Below are 19,702 nucleotides of genomic sequence, written 5' to 3'. Positions count from 1 at the left end.
AGAGGCTTTTCTTGTTCACTTACTACTGATTAATAATTTGGGATCACAAGGCACTAGGACAGTTCTGGGAGCCCTGGAAGTTACCTGCTGAAATACTTAGCACCAATAAATTAATAGTGCAGAGTGCAATACACATACTCCAACCACATGGCTCTGTCCCATTAATCTCTCAGTGATTTGATGTGACATGTTTGGGGATTTCTGCTCTTTGGGCATTTGTTTCCTCATTGGATTGAGGCAGTGACCTTTCCAGAGAGTGGGGAGGAGCTCTCAGAACTCCCCTAACTCCATCCCTGCACAACACTCAAAGCTCACAGTGAGGAGATAGCACTGCTGGGTGAGTCCAAGAGAAGCAAGAAAGCAAAGTTGTACCAAGAGTGAGGTGCACAGGAATGTGTCCCAAGTTTTAGTTCTCCCTGTTCATTAGCATTTGTTTTGTCTCTCTGGGCTCACAGGCCCCTCCACAGAAGAAAACAGAGGGATCTCCTTGACAGAGCCTCAGCAGTGGGGCATCTTCAGTCAAGTGAGCTCCAGACACCAAGGGACCTTTGTGGCCCTGACTCCAGCGCTGCCTGCAGGGCTGGATCTGTGCCCACACAGGAGATGAGAGAGAACAGCTGGCTTGGAAGCTCTTCCAGCTGGGACCAGCCGTGTCTCTCAAGGCTTTGGGCAGAGTTTGAGCTTTCCCCCCCTTCTCCCCCCGACATGCCCAGGTGCCCAAGGGCAGGTTGGTCAGAGCAGCACAGGTGAGTGCCCAGCCTGACAGGAGGAATTGCTGTGGCAAAGGGAAAGGGACAGAACACACGCTCAGGGCTTCAGCTGCACATTGGTTTAACATGGCTCCAGTGGCACAGCCTGGCAGGATGCTGGACTGTCCCTGAAACATCACACATTGTTCCCTACGGCACCAGGACAGCCCCCACCAACAGGAGCAGGGCACAAAGAGGTGGGGAGGGGGCCTTCAGCTTCACAGGCTGCTGACAACAGGGGCAGGGAGAGGAGGGACACGAGGGGAGTTTCCAGCCTTAACACAGCCCAGTGGGTACTCACAGTAAAAGATTTCAGCATTTCCTGGGACAAAAGACGAGGTGACGGTGTCTTTCTTGGCAATCCAGAAGCCATTTTGGAAGGAGGATGTCACAGATGAGCGATAAAGCCTCAACAAAACTGGAAAGAGCAACAATGGAACTCTGAAAATCCAGAACCCAATTCATGGCAGATTCAAGGGATATACTGGTGCTAAAAAAATTGATATTATTTGAAAGTAGCTAAGTGCTTGTTTGGCATAAGTAGCTAGTATTGTTAGGCCTCTAGCTGGACTTTATTGGAACTATATGGCCATATTGTGCAATTCAAAGATGCATCATACTGAAACCTGAAGCTAAAAAGCTGAATATTAATAATAGTTAGTACAGACAAAGCTGTAGCTTAAATATTACTTAAAAATAGCTCGAGTGGACCTCCTCTTGTTTAGGCTAAACAACCCCTGTTCTCTCAGCTGCTTCTCACAGGACTTGTGAGAGACTGGAATGTTACGGCTAATGGCGTAAATATTTCGATAAAAGACTTTTTGCCCATTGTGACAAAACTGCATAAAGAAGCTGCGACCACCCAAGCCCACCCTTCCCTGAAAATGCCTCCTGGCTGGAACTTGGGACTGTGAGTTAAGTCACCTAAGGGAACCTGAGACAAAATAAAGGTGACACAACTGTCCTATTAGCTCAGGTCTGGGGAGAAGTGAGCAAAGCTGAGGGAGAAAACTATACCCACAACAAAGCCAAACACAGCAGCTGTCCTGAAAATCAGCTCTGTCTGCCTGCAGGCTGGGGAGGTCATAGCCTCCTCTGCAAAGTGACCCCAGACCCATCCCTGAGGCCTTGCACCAGATGGCTGCGTGGCATGCCACGTAACACAACAGACCTGAAAATCCAGAACCCAGTTCATGGCAGACTCCAAGGATATACTGGCGCTCAAGATTTTACATTATTGAAAAGGAGCAAGAGACAGAGTCCAACTTGCCCCACCCCAGGGAGGTACCTGGGCAGTCCCACCTTGCCCAAATCTGCATTAATCCATTGGGGTCTTATGTGTTGTGAGACCTCACCACAGAGAAGACCAGAAGAGGATTTCATGGGATGGGATGGGATGGGATCCATGGAATGGTGGTATTTTCTACTAAATCTGTCCCCGTCACTCTCCTTCTTCCCCTCTTCCCAGCCCCCTCCCTCCCCCCTCCTCCTTTTTATATTTCTTTCTTTCTCTCTCTTCCTCACATCTATTGTTCCATAAAACCCAGACTATCGACTTTGACATATGGTCTCATTTTGCACCTTAATTCAGGGGCATCTCCCTAATCATTTTAAGAACCAGATCATAACAACCCACCAAAACTTGAGCAGAACTCATTCACCTTAAAGCAGCTGAAGTAAATACTATAGGGAAAAATGGATAGACTAGTATATTTAGGAAATGTTGCATTCCTTCAGTGAGAAAAAAGCACCATCAGTAGACTATATATTGTTCATCCACTCAGCTGGACATGCCACCGAACTGAAGAGTGGCATTATCCCATCCTGTATTTCCCTTTGGCATTGTCTTTTAGAGCACAGACGTGACAAAACCAGAAAGCACAGCTTGAGTCAGTCTTTACCTTCAAACGAAATTCAGGACTCGCTCGCAGAGACCAATGCTCTGTGAATTCTCAGGACTCGCTCGCAGAGACCAATGCTCTGTGAATTCTCAGGACTCGCTCGCAGAGACCAGTGCTCTGTGAATTCTCAGGACTCGCTCGCAGAGACCAGTGCTCCGCGAACAATTCTCTTGGTGAATCGCCGAGTGCGGCCGCCTGAACGCGCCCGGGCTGCGAACAGCCAGCCAGGAGCGAGCTCCGGGCAGCTGAGGCCTCATGGCCGCCACAGACGCTGTGGCCGCGTTTCTGGTCACCAGGCAACCGCCGGGGGCCGGGCCGGGCCGGGGCCGAGCTGGGCTGGGCCGGGCCGGGCCGGGGCTGGGCTGGGCTGGGGCCGAGCTGGGCTGGGCCGGGCCGGGCCGGGGCTGGGCTGGGGCTGGGGCCGAGCTGGGCTGGGCCGGGCCGGGCCGGGGCTGGGGCCGAGCTGGGCCGGGCCGGGCCGGGGCTGGGGCTGGGGCCGAGCTGGGCTGGGCCGGGCCGGGCCGGGGCCCGAGGCGGGACGCTGCGGCCGGGTGGGGCCGGGGCGGTGGCGCCGGGCGGGCCTCGGTCCCCTCTCCATCCCCCCTCGGTCCCCGCTCCATCCCGCCTCGGTCCCCTCTCCATCCCGCCTCGGTGCCCCCTCTGTCTCGCCTCGATCCGCCTGAGTCCCCGCTCGGTCCCCGCCTGTTCCAGCCCTGGTGCCCCCGCAGTCCCCGGGCACAGCGGGAGCAATTCGCTCCCGGGCCCGGAACGGGACGGCCCCGGCGGCAGCGCTCAATATCGCCAGAGCCTCGGCCCCAGCTCCGGGCTGCTCCTCCACATCGGAAAACCCCGGCTCTCAACAGCTCCTGTAGAGCGCAAAGCCCCGTGGCAATCAGCGGGCTGCAGGTCCCGGGCGCTAACATTTAGCTTCTCTTCTTCTTAGGGACACACAAGTAGCAGAAGTCATTTCCTGGTGTAAGGGTTTGTCACCTAATCTGCAGCCAGGAATTAGTGCTCCAGAAGACTGACGTTATTACATCCTGTATTTTTCTTTGGCATTCTCTTTCACAATACAGATATGCTTAAAAAAAAAAAAAAAAAAAAAAAAAAAGTACAGTACTTACCAACCTCTATCTTTGAATGAAATGCAAGACTGATTTTCAGTTGTATTCCCAGCATTGTAATAAAAACACACCAGAACCATAATTGTTGCAAGTTTCCTGCTTGCATTAAAATTGAGGTTTTAATATTCTTTCCAAGTTTGTCTGTAATATATATGATGCCTTAGGTTTTAGGTTTTACACTTTTCAGATTCTGTGCTGCTTTAGTGTGTAGTTCTGAGCATCATATCAGGGGATGGTGAGCTCTCTTCACAGAGCAGGCAGACAAAACAATTCCTTCTCTAGCTGGGGACCAAGGACAACTGATCCAGATCTCAGGCCCAAGAGCACAAACAACGTGGGCTGAAGAGAGAAAAACAAGAAGGGTGGGACTGCATGGGCTAAAGCTGTAACTGGACAATGAACTCCAATATGCAGATGGGCCAGAACTTATCAAAGTGAGAGCCCCCGTGACCGGTCGTCCATTCTGTGACCGTTTTGGGTCCATCCTGGGTGTGACCCTGGCTGGGCTCTTGTGCTGCCCAAGGTGGATCCATGGAGGCCTTTTAGCAAACCCCTGCTTTGTTCTGTAACTCTGTCTAGCCTCTGTTTAAGGCTAGCCTTCCCAAGGCATCAGCAGGAGCACAGCTGCAGGGGATCCAGCGTGTGCTCTCCTGTGGTGGGTGGCAGAGGCAGAGCTGGGTTTGGCAGTGCTGCTGTGATTGAAAGCAGAGCAGTGGGACAGTTACACAAAGCACTGAGCACACGAGGTCGTGCTTGGGGGTTGCTGGACAGGTTTGGAATGCAGTTAAATCTGAGCTTTGTGTGCCTCTACAAAGTTACCCCTTTGCTCTCTAAGGCACTGAGAGGAACCAGTTCTCCAGCCAGGCTGAAGAGCCACAGGCTCTGGGGTAGCAGAAGAGCACCCAGGAGTGTTGAGAGAGAAGGAACAGGTCACTAGATGGTTTTCCTTCCATTCCCTTGAGCAGATGCTGCCAAATCCATGCCTTCACTGCTCCCCTCAGCCTGGCAGGGAGGGTGATTGGGCTCTAACAGGATGGGCTGTGTCACACTGCTGGTACCAGGGCAGGGGCTCCAAGCTGTGTCTCGTGCAGAGAAGCTCAGAAGAGGCAGAAGAAAAGACAGCAGCAATCATGTCAGCCTGTCAGAGCCCAGCCGTCACACAAAACAACAAGATCCAAGATGGTCAAAGCTGAATGACCCAAAAAACTCTGCCTAAAATTGTTGTACAGAGCCTGACAGTCATGGACAAGGCCTGCTTTAATGGAATAAAGCCACTACAGAGGGGAGAATGAAATGAAGAGAAAATTACCGTGTGAAGAATTTATATCTGATTCTGACACTTTCTTTTTCCATGTAATTATTAATGTGTTTTTTTAAAGTCCATTAAAATTCCATTCAGATGAAGATGAACTATAAGAACAGGAATAAGGGTAATGCATTGAAAGATCCTGTGTTGACAATCCATTTTAGGCAGTAACCTTAATCAAGGTTCACTTTACATTATATGGTATTCTTACTGTATAGCAGAATATTAGGGGCCACTTTCTGCAATCCTAGGTAGATCTTCAACAGAGTAGTCATCTTATCTTTTGCTTAAGGTGGAGAGGTTTGCAGGTGCTCTGAAGGAGGTTCAGATGACAGCCCTTTAAAACTAAAGTTGAGCAACAAACCCGCTTCATTAACGTAGAACCACCCAGCACGTTCATTTCAACCACACCATCGTACTTGTCACGGAGAGGTGGAGAAGGATGGAACTGAGTGCAATTCAACTTCCCCAACAGCAGCAGCTCAGTGTGGAACCAGCCCTCCATTTGAAGAGTCCCTGCTGCACCTGACCGTGTCTACACCTTGTGCTCTTACCCCTTCCCTTCCAGCAAACATCAGACTTGGAGGATTCAGAGCTAGGGTGTATTATTACCAATAATACATTTAATCTGCTAACAGATAATGCATGCAACACGACCAGGAGAACAGCTCGATGGATGAGGCAGGTGGGCAGGGGATGGCAGTGGCCTGTCCCTCGCGGGCTGCTGGCCCTGCTGTTGGTGTGCCTCGGACGGGACGAGCCCCCTCCAGCTCCGTAAAGCCAAAGGCAGGTGGCGATGCCCAGTGCTGCGCTCCCGGAGGCTGCACGCAGCGCTCCAGCAGCCGGGGCTGGGCGGGATGCCGGCGCTGTGGGTCACAAAGAGGATTCGGGGACGGGGCGGGGGTCGAGGATTTCCTGCGCGGTGCTGCCTCCGTGCAGCTCCCGCGGCGCGGAGCTCGCCTGGCGCTGCCCGGGGGCTGCTCCGCGCAGCGCCCGAGGCCACCGAGGCTGCGGAGAACCTCGAACCGCCCGCAGCTCCCCGGGGCGTGTTGGGAAAAGCGCTTTTCAAGGATGCCCTCCCTGTCCCCAAGGCCCTGCCCGCCCGCAGCGCTGTCGCACGGAGCCGAGCGGCTGCCCGCGGCCCGTCGGGGTGCTGCCGCATCCAGCCGCATCCCTCTCCCGGCGGGCGTCACCCCAAAGGACGGGGCAGGGAGGGGGAAGGGGGCTCCTCCTCGCCGACGCTCCGGGCACTTCCCAGCCCCGGCGGGCGCGTCCCCGGTGGCCCCGCTCCGGGCCCGACCCCCCCGGCCCGGGTCCGCCCGGTGCCCACCCCCGCTCGCCCTCCCTCCCTGCCCGCATCCCTCCCTCCCTGCCCGCATCCCTCCCTCCGTCGCTCCCGGCCGGCCGGAGGAGATGCCCCGGCGCGGAGTTGGCGGCCCGGGCGCCCGGCAGGAGCGCGGGGAGCGAGCGGCGCCGCCGCCCCTGGAAAAGTTGTGTGCCTGCCGGGGGGAAGGCGGGCAGCGGAGGGAGGGGGAAAACCACCACCCCAAAGTGCTTCCACCAATTTCCCAGCGCTAGACCTGCCTCCGAGATCAGCCCAATAAGAGCTGTCAGGGGAGGCTCCCGGCTCACTTTTCCACATCGCTTCACAGTTACGTTCGGCAGGCAGGCACGGCAGCGCGCTCAGCCCCGGAATTAGCGGATTTATTTGGAATATCCCTGCTTTCCTGGAGACGTGCGGCTGCCGCTGGCTCGTGCGAAGGGAGAAATTAATAACTGCACGCCAGCATGCAGGCACAGAGAGCCGGGAAGCCCAGCAACCAGCGGCTCCGCCAGCACCGGCAGCCCCGGAAAGCGTGAGAAGAAAATCGGGAGCACCCTGCCTGTTCCCAGGGAGCGCCTGATGGCTTTTTACCTCACCCTTTCAATCCGCGCGTGAAGTGGCTGTGGGCGAGCGGCTCCCTTGCTCCTTGGAAGAGTGAGTATTCATTTTATTCAGACAATTTGTGGCTGGCTGCCTGGCAGAGGCTCTCGCTCCGTGGGTTTCTGGCTGACCTGGGCTCTGTGTGCGTGCAAGGCGCGCTGGGCGAGCGCCTTCCTCGTCCCTAGGTGCGGTATTAGACTGAACGGGGGTCCCTCATTAACTCGGATGTTTCCAAATTGCCGATAATGAAAATGTCGTCGGATGCGGCGCCAACCCCTTCCTTGGCAAGCAGCGCGCTCAGCCGGCAGAAGCCGCGGTGCTGCAGGCGGTGCAGCGCATCCCCGGCCTTGGGAAAACAAAAGCTCTGCTCTTACTGCAGCGCTTTGGAAGCATCCATCGGCTCTGTAACGCAGCCATCCATGAGCTTGAGCAAGCACTTGGACAAACAGTAGCACAACAAATTTATGCTTTTTTGCATTCCTGACGTGCATGTGCAGTGGTATTTTGCAAAACCAAAACGCGGGTTCTTTCCTCTGAATTATAAAAGTTTGGTTTTAATAATCACCTATTAATGCTGATTTCTGTAATTATGGCTAGCAGCAACTGGACTCTGATGCTTCTTTTTTTACATCTGCTCTGTTCCTATAGATTAAGCTGTGCAAATTGCCTTGGAAAGTCTGTATTTTGCATCTATCTGGAACAAATAAAAACCAAGAAAGCTGTCTTTTTCAACATCTGTGTTTCAATACGGAAGAGCAATCTGCCTGTTTACTTTGGTCTTCCAGAAGAAAAACCACCATATGAATATGTGCATAGTAACTTCTCAGTAACTGGAAATATGTTACGTGTGTTTAAAAAGGTAGCATTTATTGCTTTAGAGTAACACCTTTGATTTACAACTATTTCGAGTTCCTTTGGAAAGTCCTACTGGAATACAGGTTTGACTTGACACAAACTTATTTCTCTGGTCACCCCTTCAGTTGACGGGGTGTTAACAAATTTATTCCCATGTGTCTGATATCTAAAGTATTGGTTAATTTATGTTGTCCTTATGAATATAGGTTGGCATACTAATAATAAACTGAAAAATATTTTGATAGATCAATTATAACTTCTAATGTGTTAATTATACTATCAATTATACTATAATATACACTACAAAGAAAATAATATGGGAAGCTTTGAATAAAACTCCTTATTCATACTACTCTTCCAGTGTTAATATTTTGAAAATTTATTTGTAAAGAGGATTCGTATTTTAAGTTATATTTTTATCCTATATTCTAAGGGTAAAATTGCCTTTTTCCTTCAGGAGGTGTGTGAAAAGCATCTCTCATACCATTTGGGAATTTGGACCACAACAGGAAGACAGCCAAGTAGGATTTTCCACTCCCTGTTGTGGGAGCCTTGGCACCTCTGGAAGTCCTTACACTGGTTAACATGGACAGCAGGTGGACCTGCTGCCTGCTATTTATATTGATTTTATACATGGGATGAAAATTTGTCTGTGACTTAGACATAATTATTTCATTTAGTGAATACTAAACATCAGAATTTCCAAAAGTACAGGAAAAGATACTACTTTTTTTCAGGCAACTAGGGAGTACTTTAATCCTCTTTACACATGGGTTTGCTCAGATTTTATTCCCTCTAAGGTTTTGTCACTTTGCTGTGATGACTGGATTTCACATCTGAAGGCATGCTGCTGTTATGTTGCAAGACAAACACCTTTTCCCTACGGCAAATGGCCATCTGCTCATGCATTAAATAGAGTTCAGCTGAAGTAGTAACAATTAATATTAATGGAGTTACAGGCTGTACTACTAATCCATTGCTAACCTTTCTTTTTGGGGCTTTACAGCAGCCTTGTACATCCTTGTGGGTAGACACTTGGTACAAAAATTCCTGTGGCTCGAGCAAGAACATGAGGCACACACTCCTTTCACTGCTAGTTAAGTTAGCTGTTGGCTACTACTCAGTGTAGGATGAGTCTTTAGTTAGCTGACAGAAAACTAAGAGTATTTGTATGGCACCTGAGAGCTCCACATTTTAGTTGAATTGAGGAGTGTGTTTTAAATTTAAAAAGCCAAGCTTTCCTCAAGGACAAGTGAGTGTGATGATGGGAAGGGAAAGACAATTATTCAGGAGCTAAGAGGGAAAGTATTTCCAGGAAGACTATCATAGTGGTTTAAGAGAAATGAAGAGCTGGAAGATCATGATTGCTCTGACTTTGCTTAAGGTTTGGTTACTTGGATAGCAATTTCAGCACACAGACAAAGTAAATCTCATCTGTATGGAACACTGTGAGGCAGGGCTGTGCAGATCAGGGTCTGGCTGCTGCTGCTTGTGTGTGTAATAGAAGCACTACTCCCAGTACACCTAAAGAGTAATTGCTAAGGATAGGCAACTCACAAGGAATTTGCAACTTATTTTTTTATGTAGCCTTTACAGGGAAACTAGAAGTATGTTTACAGTCTTTGTAAGGAAGTTAGTGGCAGGCACATTCTTCTCTCTCAGGATTTTTTCAGAGGAGTACAGAGGAAAGAAAGAGAAAACAATTTCTATTTCTGCTCCTTGTTTTTCCCATGTGGAATGTGTTTGGAGAATTGTTTACCTGGGGTGATTGCTTGGCTGGGTTCTGGTGAGGACTGTTTGAGCTGATGGCCAATCCAATCCACCTGTGGCTGGACTCTCAGAGAGGGGCACGAGTTGTGAGTTAGATGTGGTAGTTAGCAAAAGTAGGTTTGTAGTTTTAGTATCTCCTTTAAATATTATATTAATGTATTATAGTATAGTTATAATAAAGAAATCATTCAGCCTCCTGAAGTGGTGTCAGACATCATAATTTCTTCCCACCAGGTTCACCTACATTTACAATAGAAGTTGGTTTTAAACTCTTAGTTGATATTGCACAATACAGGAACTGTTCTTAAAAGTTTCTGAGATGTCTGTAAGCAACATTAGAAAAACACACAAGAGGTGTGGCAACAGTAAAGAGCAAAAACCTGTAAATTATGCTTTATCATCCAAGCTGCAACAGTATTAAAAAGCTACTACTAAATGGCAACATCTGATTTTTATTCTTAAATAATGGTCATCAAGATATTTACACCTACAACATAAGAAATTAAAAATACATGACAACTTTAAAGTTTACACCAAGATGCAGACTTTTGTGTAAATTTTAAGTATCTATCTACTCTGTAGATGGCAAAGTTAACTAACACTACAGTGTTAGCAATTTTCAATTAATTTAAGGAAACAGAAGACTCTCAAAGAAATGCTCACCCATTATTTTTTGTCCCCCTCCTTACTATAGATACAGTTTGCTCATTAATTTTTCCAAGGGCAGAAGGATTTTTTTTTTTGCTTGATGTGACAATAAATAAATATCCTGCCACTTAGCCCAAGCACTTTTTTATCATATTTTAAAGCATCACTGCAATTTATGTGCCCTTGAATTAATATATTATGTCCATTTTGAGATCTGTTTCATAGCTATCCATTTTATCAAGACAAGTGAGATACAGGTCTTAAGGTAAGTAGGTTAAACAACATTTGGAATAAAGCTTGTTTTTAACAATTGAATCAGCAGGCATTTAAAATGTTACCTAAATCAGAGAGTAAAAGCCTTTTGGAGTTTAAATGACCTTTTAGATATTAAGCCTTGTAATTCTCTTCCAGAATTAAATTATGTGTTCAGTAGGCTACACCTAGTGCTGTGAAGAAGCACCTCTGCATAAAAACACAACTCTATGACACTGTTGTTTGGCACAAGACTTGTTTCTCTGAATATTATTATTCCTTCTCACTTGTGGTTTGTTAAGATAATCCTTCAAAGTAGTGTTAAGTGATTTATTGACTCTAAGAGCAAAATCGTTCTTTAACGTGTCCCCTATTATTTTGCATTCAGCATCAAGTTTATAATAAATACCTCCCATCTAGCATAGTTTTGACTATTTTTATGAAAAATCAGTCATAACTGTATTTTGAAATCCAAAAGGAGTCCAGTCCTCATGTAAGCAATTCTATAATCTACATCTTGTTATTGCATACCTCCCAAATGACTTCATTCTAACCTTCAAATACTTCAGTTTTAGTTTCTGTCAGCTTCTGACCATAAGTGGCTCAATGCACAGCAAATGAAGTCACCAGTATTTGTCTGAGTTTATACATATGTATGTGAAGACAAAATTGATCAGTATTTTTATCTACATTTTAAACAAAAGTCACATTAACAGATACTTCTGAAAGATTCAGTACAACGAACTTTCTGTATTGAAAAGTGTGAAGGGAGAAAGCTTCTTCTTAACCTGAGAACTTCCAGCCACAGCTGAAGGAAGGCAGAGTGTACTTGCAGCTTTCTGTCTGTTTTTAGTTCCCCAACTTAGAAAAGGGAGTTTTAGTGGGGCTTTCTTGGTCTGATCAATTTTATCCTCGTCCATGGCTAAACAGATTAACGAGTATGTCTTCTGCATTCCCATAGAGTAAGTTGCACTCTTGCTATGCTGTAGGAAAAGGAGAAGCATTGTAAGAATCAGTCATCCAAAACGGGTCAAAATTTTGACAATAACAAAAGGTTACTGTGCAAACAGTTTTCCAGGGCAGGCTGCAGCAAGCTTTCTGTGCTAATGACATCACTGAGCACCAGGCCCTTCAGAGTGCTGTGACCCTGGGATTTTGCACATGTATAGACTCAAAGGTATACTCTGCAAAGTATAAAGGAACTTGGCATTTTTTTCTTGGGTTGTTAAACATTTACTGTCTTCTAGCATAACTATTTAATGTACACACTACCCTCCCTATAAAGCTCAAGTGTACAATTCCTGCACAGATGTGAAGGGAGTACTTTTTTTGGACAGGTTTTATAATGATCACAACTACAGGAGCTCCTGTGTGACATTCCCCTGGGGTACCTGAAAGGCATAGCCTTCTCTGTCTCCTCTTAGCTTTGCCCTGAAGCAATTTGATTATATTCTAGCCTTTTCTTTCCAGTTGCAACTTGGAATGGCAGATGCACAATTTCTTATTTTCAATAAGGAAAACCAATTTTTACAAAACAAGAAAACATAACAGCAGCAGGGGCATCTTAATAGCTTCTCAGGCAACACTACTTGAGTGTCTAAGCTTGCCAGGGAATGTTAAAAGCATGAAGCAGTGGATTTAGCTGAGCTACAGGCTCTTTCACACAACTAGTAAGTTACTTAGAGCTTAATATTTTTCAATCTTATGATGACTTTCCCTTAGTCTAAAGCTTCTGTAGTAGTTCTGTAACTGACTGGACAGTTAAAAGTTCACCAAAATAAAAAGAATACATACAATAATCCATGATCTAATACAAAAGCCACAGATCATTTAGAATAACAGTGCATAGAAAATAAACGTGTGATCTTGGATGTTCTATTTCATCCCATTATTGTTTCATTGTGGTTTGTCCACCGCTGAAGAGGGTAATGCCTTCATCCTCTGGGACAAGTTAGGGGAAATAAACTAGGTCTTAAAATTTTTCAAACAATTAATCTAAGTAGCTCCACTACAAAAAAAGGCCACCACCCAACCAACCATTCTTACGCAGACAGACTGCTTTAGCTTGCTAGGTCACAATGGTTTAAACAGATGGTTCAAAGCTGAACACACATCTGAAGGCTTTATATATTCACAGGCTGAGTGGGATATCTGACTACATGAAAGTAAACATTAATCAGGAACTGAAGGCAGGCAAGTGAAAAAACTCTAGCATATCAAATCTGCCAAACATATTTGCCTAATTACATACCAAAGATGCCGCTGTATCCTGGCAACTGATAACCTCAATCTCCATGGGCTGCTTTCCCACACTTTTCAATTTTTCCAGCACTTCACTGACACCAAGCCACTTGCAATCTATGCCACCAACTGAAACAATGTAGTCACCTTCTTTCAGGCCTGCTGACTGTCAAAAAATTGGGCACAGGTTATTATCCAGAATTATAAAGACATGTAAAATGTTTTTGTCATCACAGAGTATCTGCCCCAAAGGCATTTCACTCTCTAGATGCTACAAACCCCTTCTCCAGCCACACATGTACAACTTTCTCAAGTACACAAACTACCTCTGGAGTTACCATTGATGTGATTCTGCTATACTCAAATGTTGGCTGGTTTTATGTTCTTTTCACTTTTCTCCTTAAGTAAATGAACCCTGGGTTTTGCTATGCTATTGTCCCCAGAAGACATTTTCTGCAGTGTTTAATTCTTTTTCTTCATTATTTTTACTTGTATTTCTGTGGTTACTTCTGCCTTTTCTATAAGTAAACTGCTTTTCACTGCATGTTGCTTTATCCCTTTGGACTTTCCCTGAAAGAACATCGTTACAAGCCAATAAAATATTCTTGCCCTTCTTAGGCAAACACTACACCTTGCATTCCCTTCCTGATCCTTATTCTTGTTGCTACCTTTTAAAGTATTTATCCCTTCTAACTTCCTGAATAAGACAGGAAGTAACATTTGCTTTTATTATTTGTGACTTTTTAACTATTAAGAATGAACAGAGAAAGAAATCAACTCGTTTCATGTGATGTTGGGGATATGGGTACTTTAACAACCTGCAGCATATATAGCACTTAAAATGCATTCAGATTATATGAATTTACTATCCTAATGTACAGAACTCAAGAAATACTCCATCTACCAGTATGAACTAGCTAAAGGTACATTTTAATGCTAGAGTCTGCAGAGAAATTGTTCAAATCCCACCAATGTACTTACTGCTGCAGAACAAACCGGATCAAGACAATAAACCTGTACTGGTGAACCTCCTTTCAGACTGAATCCAAGCTCTCCTGCTTCATGGTGGAGGCAAATGGTACGTGGAGCTGTCCATCTCTGCTTGGCTGAGAACACTGTCAGTGGGCCCTGGAGGGAACACAACAGCAGGCATATTATGGTTTACTGTCACTTGTAAGTGAGCATTTCTGGCTTTGTAAGTCGTAATGCTTTATGCTCATCTACTGTAGATATTCCTCAGGTTAACTCCCAGCTGATTCCCAGGAAATGCAAAGGGATTTTTTGACTGTTCAGTTGATACTCCAAAGAGAGTGGGATAAAGGCAACTGCCAAGTTGTTCCAGGATCTCTGTTAAGGTGTGCAGAATCTTCTGGCTGCACAGGCTGTAAGGTTCTATATTACTCCATTTCAGGGGAGATAAACTGATTCATGAAACATTGCATATTCTGATCCTAACCATAACTCCCAGTTCCTTCTGCTCACTGACACATAGAGAGCCACCTGAAAGACTGGCTCTGTCACATAAGTCACACGTTCTGCATGCCTGTCTCCACATACTAAGTATTTCTCCCTCCCCTTAAGTTGAGTGCAATTATCTGTTGAGGCTTCATGGGACTTTTATGAAGATTTTCAAGACTGAATGTTGTGCAAGCCATATAGAAATGGCACTTCTATTCTTTGCTTCTCTCAAGCTGACTTACACCTCTAAAGCTAGCAGTGATTTCTCCAATAGCTTCTGAAAAAAACTCAATTACTGCAGGATCATTTTTTCAGGCTAAAATACTCGTGTCCCTTCTCTCACTTAAGAGTGAATTTATAGTTGCTATCAAAATGGCAGAGGTTGGTCAGCATTAGTATGTTACATACCAGCTTGTGAAAGAAGTCTTTAACTTTCACCTTGGAAAACTGAGGAGCAATTGTTTCGATTTTATGTTCTGTTTTAGCTGAAATAAAAAGAAAACAAAATTAATTTTCAGTATTAGTTAAAAGACTTTGAAGCATTTTTAAGTATTAGTTAAAAGACATCAAAATTTATTTTTCTTGCATTCCAAGCTAGATAGGAATTTGTCCTAAATTCTTACTGGGCTGTGGAAAAATTAATCTTTGTGGAAGCTTGTTAGATATCAGAACTGCCTTAAAAATATCTTTAGAGCTAATAGTAACAATATAGAAAACTTTAAAAAAAATCCATCAGAACAAAATTTTGCTATTCCCATTTTTATTTTATTTTCCTTTGAGAAGTTTTTAAAACCAGCACTCAGTTTCCTACTGCATCCAAAGAGGAAAGAGTTGTATGAGCTGGTCTAAGGTAGAAAAAAAAAAACAGCCATCAAATTGAGTAACAGCCCAGTCTAGTACAAGAGCTGGGCCCAAGAAACAGTTACTGTAGTTTTCCCCCATACAAATTTAACTTTTCAAGTTTCCCCATTTTTTCTAGTTCACAAGATAGTCACCAAAAAAAGCTGGATTCTAACTAACCACCATTGTTATCTACCCCAAAAAACAGCATTGCTAGAGACAGAAATACTGTAAAAGAATTCTAACAAAATAATATACTGATCAAAATATATTGATCTGTGACTGAGGAAACATGTAAGGAATCGGAACTTGTGGAAGAGGTTTTACAGCAACTTCTGTGAGCCAGAGAGAGGTTTGATAAGAGGATCCATGTTTACCCCTGAAAAAATTTCCGACCAAGGTCACTGACATAGAAACCAAGGAAGAAAGAAGGATAAATAAGAGAAGCCTGCAACTGCCTATTGCAACAAGCACTTTCTTTGTCCCTCATGACCAATGAGTGAAGTGTAAACGTATGAGTTTTGTAAGAATGTATAAAAAGCATGCATGCTAGAATAAAACCAGTTTGAAGCCTTCTGAAAATGGAGTGTGTTGCTTTGTATTGTGAGCATCTCAACTATGACAGGAACTCTACAAACGTGCAGTATATATTCTACGTTATTTATGTTCTGTATGGAAGCATATTATATATGTATTGAGACATATAAACTAAAGGCCCATCTCCATGAAAGCATATTGCCTGAGGTTAGATATCCTTTATTTCTGGCTTTGTACACTTACGGAGTATATCTGGAGCCTGAATTAGACTTAGGAAGTCATCTTCTGTCTCTTGCTGAGCATATTTGAGGAGTGAACGTTTATGTGCAGCTGTCAGAACCTCCTGAAGAACCTCAATGTTGCGAAGCTTTTTGCAGAGCCCACAGACTCTGAGAGCTTCTTCGTGGTAAACAATGGCTTTGCGTAAATGTGCTTTCCCTGAAAACATTAAAAACCACTGCTTGTCATCCACAGACAATAAATACCAGGTAGTTTTCAAATTGTAGCTAGTAGCTGTGTGAAAGTGGCAGTTACCTAATTGTTTTCTCTGAACTTTGTCCTTTAAAACAGCAAGAACCATCAGCCCTTCAGGCACGTAGTCATAGAGCTGGGACAAGGCTTTCTCCTGCTGATCTTCATCATCACCAGGCTGCACTGTAATGATGGATAAAAAACTTAAAGCATACAGATCTCTTGGTCCCCTGTTCCTTTAAGGTACTGTGTACTTATTACTACATTCTCTTCCAGTGCAGTAAAATACTTACATGCGTGTATATAAATATATAAATAAGAATTTCAAGTTTCTGGTTTTATCATCTACAATATCTAAGTAATACTTACATGCCAAAACATATATATAAATCTGAACTATTTAGTAGCATATAATGGATATGTAACTTTTCTTTTGTTTCTGTGAAAGTTAGTTTACTGAATTTTCACATTTTTTCTCGAAAGACAAAAAGAGCACAGCCTCATATTTGAGTGGGGAAAATGACCACAATTTAACATATATTAAAGCACCAAAGTTCTTGGCTTCAAGACTTATTCACAGACCAAATTATAACTGTGGGTGTGTGCATCACTTTTTTTTATACAAACATATAAAGAAGTATGATTCTTACATTCATGGTCACACAGAATGGTGGCAGTGAAGTAATGTGCCAGAGCTTTGTAATGGTCTGACTTTATTTGTGCCAGCTTAGACCAGGAATAGGGAATATTCTCTTTCACTGGTTCCTGATTCATTGCAGTGTTAACCAGCATGTAAACTTCTCCCACCTAAAATAAAGTAAATAATTGAAGTATTAGAACTTAATATGAGGTATTAGGAACTCAAGTAACGGGTATCATATTCAGGCTTAAGATAATTTCATATACAATCACAACAAAGAAAGGAAAAACATGCTTAGGATAGGCTGGAATTAAGTTTGGAAAAAAAAACTGTAATGTCTTATCTGGTTTTTCCCTCACAAGAAAGGTAAATCAATTTTGTACAAGAACAGATGGACTAAATCAGTCAATCTATACGGATTCATAGTTAAATAAAAACACCATATAATAAACAGGTCTTAATTTACAAATATATCTCATTAACTCAGTTGAAAAAAAAGTGAAGCATATTTAAACAGTAGGATTGTGCTACACTTTGAAACTGTGGGGTCATACATAGCCTTAAGTTTGTGTGCTCTAGTTAAAACTGGGATATTATCCTTTATACAGAGGAAATAAAATAGGTTTTCAAGCAGTGAATGCTGCTTTAATGGATCAAACGACTCCAACTGACAGAATCAAAAATCTTTCCCCTGCAGCTGATCAATCCCACAGATATGTCACGGTGGCTTTACAGGGTTGGTATGCAAGGCTTTGCCTTTTTCTTGTATGGAACCACTTTTGTATCTGCTACTCTGAAATAACTGAGAAAGCACAGGAATATCTTCATGGTATACTAATTTTTTGGTACATACCTCAATCAAGTATTAACACTGCCTTCTGGGGCAAGCCCATCTCATTTTCTGGCAAGTCCCAAGTACCAATTTGAGTCTGTCTGTCAAGCTCCCTCCCTCAGTTACAATTTAGCTATTCTTTTGGATTAAGCTTTTTTGGTTTGCAAACCCTTCAGCAGCTGGGAAACAAGACAGGTTGTTCAATACTTAACAGGAAACCACACAAACACCCCGTGACCTTTGTATGCTGTTCTGTGGATGAAATCTCTATGTTTGAAAGACCAAAATAAATAGCTTGTTAAAAACCTTCAGCAAGTTCACTGCCTATTTCTGTTAATCTCCATGAACTATAAATTAAATAAATTATAACAACTCTAGAATAATATTTAAATTTTATTATTTCACATTTTAATATTCTGAAAGGTTGTGCTTTTAACTGTATTTTGTGAGCTGCCCCATGTTGCTTTTGGTTTCCAGTAATGGTTGTTAACATTTAAACTTAATAAATATTAATATTACATATAATAGTATATATAATATTACATATATTATATAATATTAAATAATAATAATAATTAATACTACTACAAGCTGTAGGTAATAACACAGCACTGTAAGCAGTTATTTTAAAGACTAGATTTAAAGTCCTGTATTTTACCTTGGCAACTTCCTGTGTCATTTTTACCAGTGTGAAAAACTCATTGCGTATTCCAGAAAGACCAATCTGCTCAAAAACACACTCTCGAGCTTGTGCAAGCATCATTTTGACTAGCACATTCAGCATAGCTGGGCTCATGTCATAACTTGGTGTGTGAGTAAAGGTCTCCTTTAAGTAGCTTAGAACTCCTGCAATGACAAAATGGTTTTGTCAGCATTACAAAGGTAAACAAATCAACTTAATTCTAGTATGTACCACAATAATTAGGATTTAAAGGACATTTTCTAGTATTGCACGACCACAATCTGAAAGAATTCTTGGTGCATAAGAAGTTAGACTGACCTACAGGTTTTGTTTTCCATTGCTATCAACCATCCCCAAGTACAGTTGTCAAAATTACACTTCTGAGGAGCAACAGAAACTGCAGGCTTTGAGGGCACTGCCTTCAGATTTGCTTGTAAAACTTCTTGTGATTCACCATAATAAGACTGTGCAGAACTGAATGTGACTTATACGTGGGAGTGGCAGGCTATGCTTTACAGAGGGGACAAAAAAGGAAAAAATCTGCACAGCTGTAAGGAGATGACAGTAGTAGATCCTCTGGATAGAAGGAAAAGACACAAACATGTAAACTTAATTAAATATTAATCTTTTCAGATGCTGCTAAGTGCATTGTGTGTCCCAATGAAAGCTCCATTCCATGCCTGTAAACTAGAATTTTTATTTATAGATCTATAAATATATTTAATAGGGTAAAAATAAGATTGTTCTCTAGACATTTGGTTCCACCAAAACATTAGTAATCTCTATCATATATCAAATCTAAAACAAACACTAGCTGTAGTGCAATACTAAGTAACAGTTTCATGGATGGAAGCAGAACCCTCAGCAGGCATGTCATCAGACTGGTTCAGTGAGTTCAGCTAGCTGGGGAATGCTGACAGGCCTCCAGAAGTGTAACACTAAGGCCTCTGCCTTTTAAGCATTCCAGCTTCTGTAATCTTACTTCTTGCCACCACACTTAGTTCTGGCCACGTTGTGCAGTATTTTGCCACTAAACGGTGCCTGTGATTTTTGATTTTCCATGTTACACTCATATCTCAGTTTTTAATATGCCATTAAACAAATTTGAAACGTGGCCATTCCTACCTTTTTGCACTAAAAAAATTAATCCCAAATTTACCAGGACATGCCTGGTAAAGTACTGATAGAGTGCCCTACCAAAAGGAACTGAAAGTATAGGAGGAAAAAAATGTGGTGTTTTTTTTTTTTTTTTTTTTTCCCTCAACATATTTCTGCTTATGTTGAGGATAAATTCTGTGCAACATCTTTCATTCAGCACTGGGAAACGGTTCATACAGACTCTGTATCGTGCCTCTGCCAACACAATGAAGTGTTACAGCACCATGCACAGGTACAATGAAATGCCTCCTGAGCATGTTGCTGTGGGGCCCTGCAAAGGTAACTGTGGTAGCAAATAACACATTTCAGTTTTG

The 19,702-nt window shown here is 43.5% G+C and overlaps 1 protein-coding gene across 1 annotated transcript in view; it reads right to left on the bottom strand.

Moving 5' to 3' along the window:
- Positions 1 to 10,061: 10,061 nt before the first annotated feature.
- The window catches only part of RHPN2 (rhophilin Rho GTPase binding protein 2), a 30,549-nt gene continuing 20,908 nt past the window's right edge, over positions 10,062 to 19,702 (bottom strand). Inside the window, exons 8-15 of the mRNA XM_068202502.1 lie at positions 18,207 to 18,394; positions 16,727 to 16,883; positions 16,140 to 16,259; positions 15,849 to 16,043; positions 14,637 to 14,713; positions 13,752 to 13,898; positions 12,781 to 12,936; positions 10,062 to 11,512 (exon numbers count right to left, since the gene is read on the bottom strand). Coding sequence (XP_068058603.1) covers positions 11,261 to 11,512; positions 12,781 to 12,936; positions 13,752 to 13,898; positions 14,637 to 14,713; positions 15,849 to 16,043; positions 16,140 to 16,259; positions 16,727 to 16,883; positions 18,207 to 18,394 — 1,292 coding nt within the window. The 3' untranslated portion in view covers positions 10,062 to 11,260. The remainder of the gene's footprint in view (positions 11,513 to 12,780; positions 12,937 to 13,751; positions 13,899 to 14,636; positions 14,714 to 15,848; positions 16,044 to 16,139; positions 16,260 to 16,726; positions 16,884 to 18,206; positions 18,395 to 19,702) is intronic.

The sequence above is a fragment of the Anomalospiza imberbis genome, chromosome 12 (assembly GCF_031753505.1).
Source record: "Anomalospiza imberbis isolate Cuckoo-Finch-1a 21T00152 chromosome 12, ASM3175350v1, whole genome shotgun sequence".
Taxonomy (NCBI): Eukaryota; Metazoa; Chordata; class Aves; order Passeriformes; family Viduidae; genus Anomalospiza; species Anomalospiza imberbis.
This window is presented reverse-complemented; position numbering and strand designations above follow the sequence as displayed.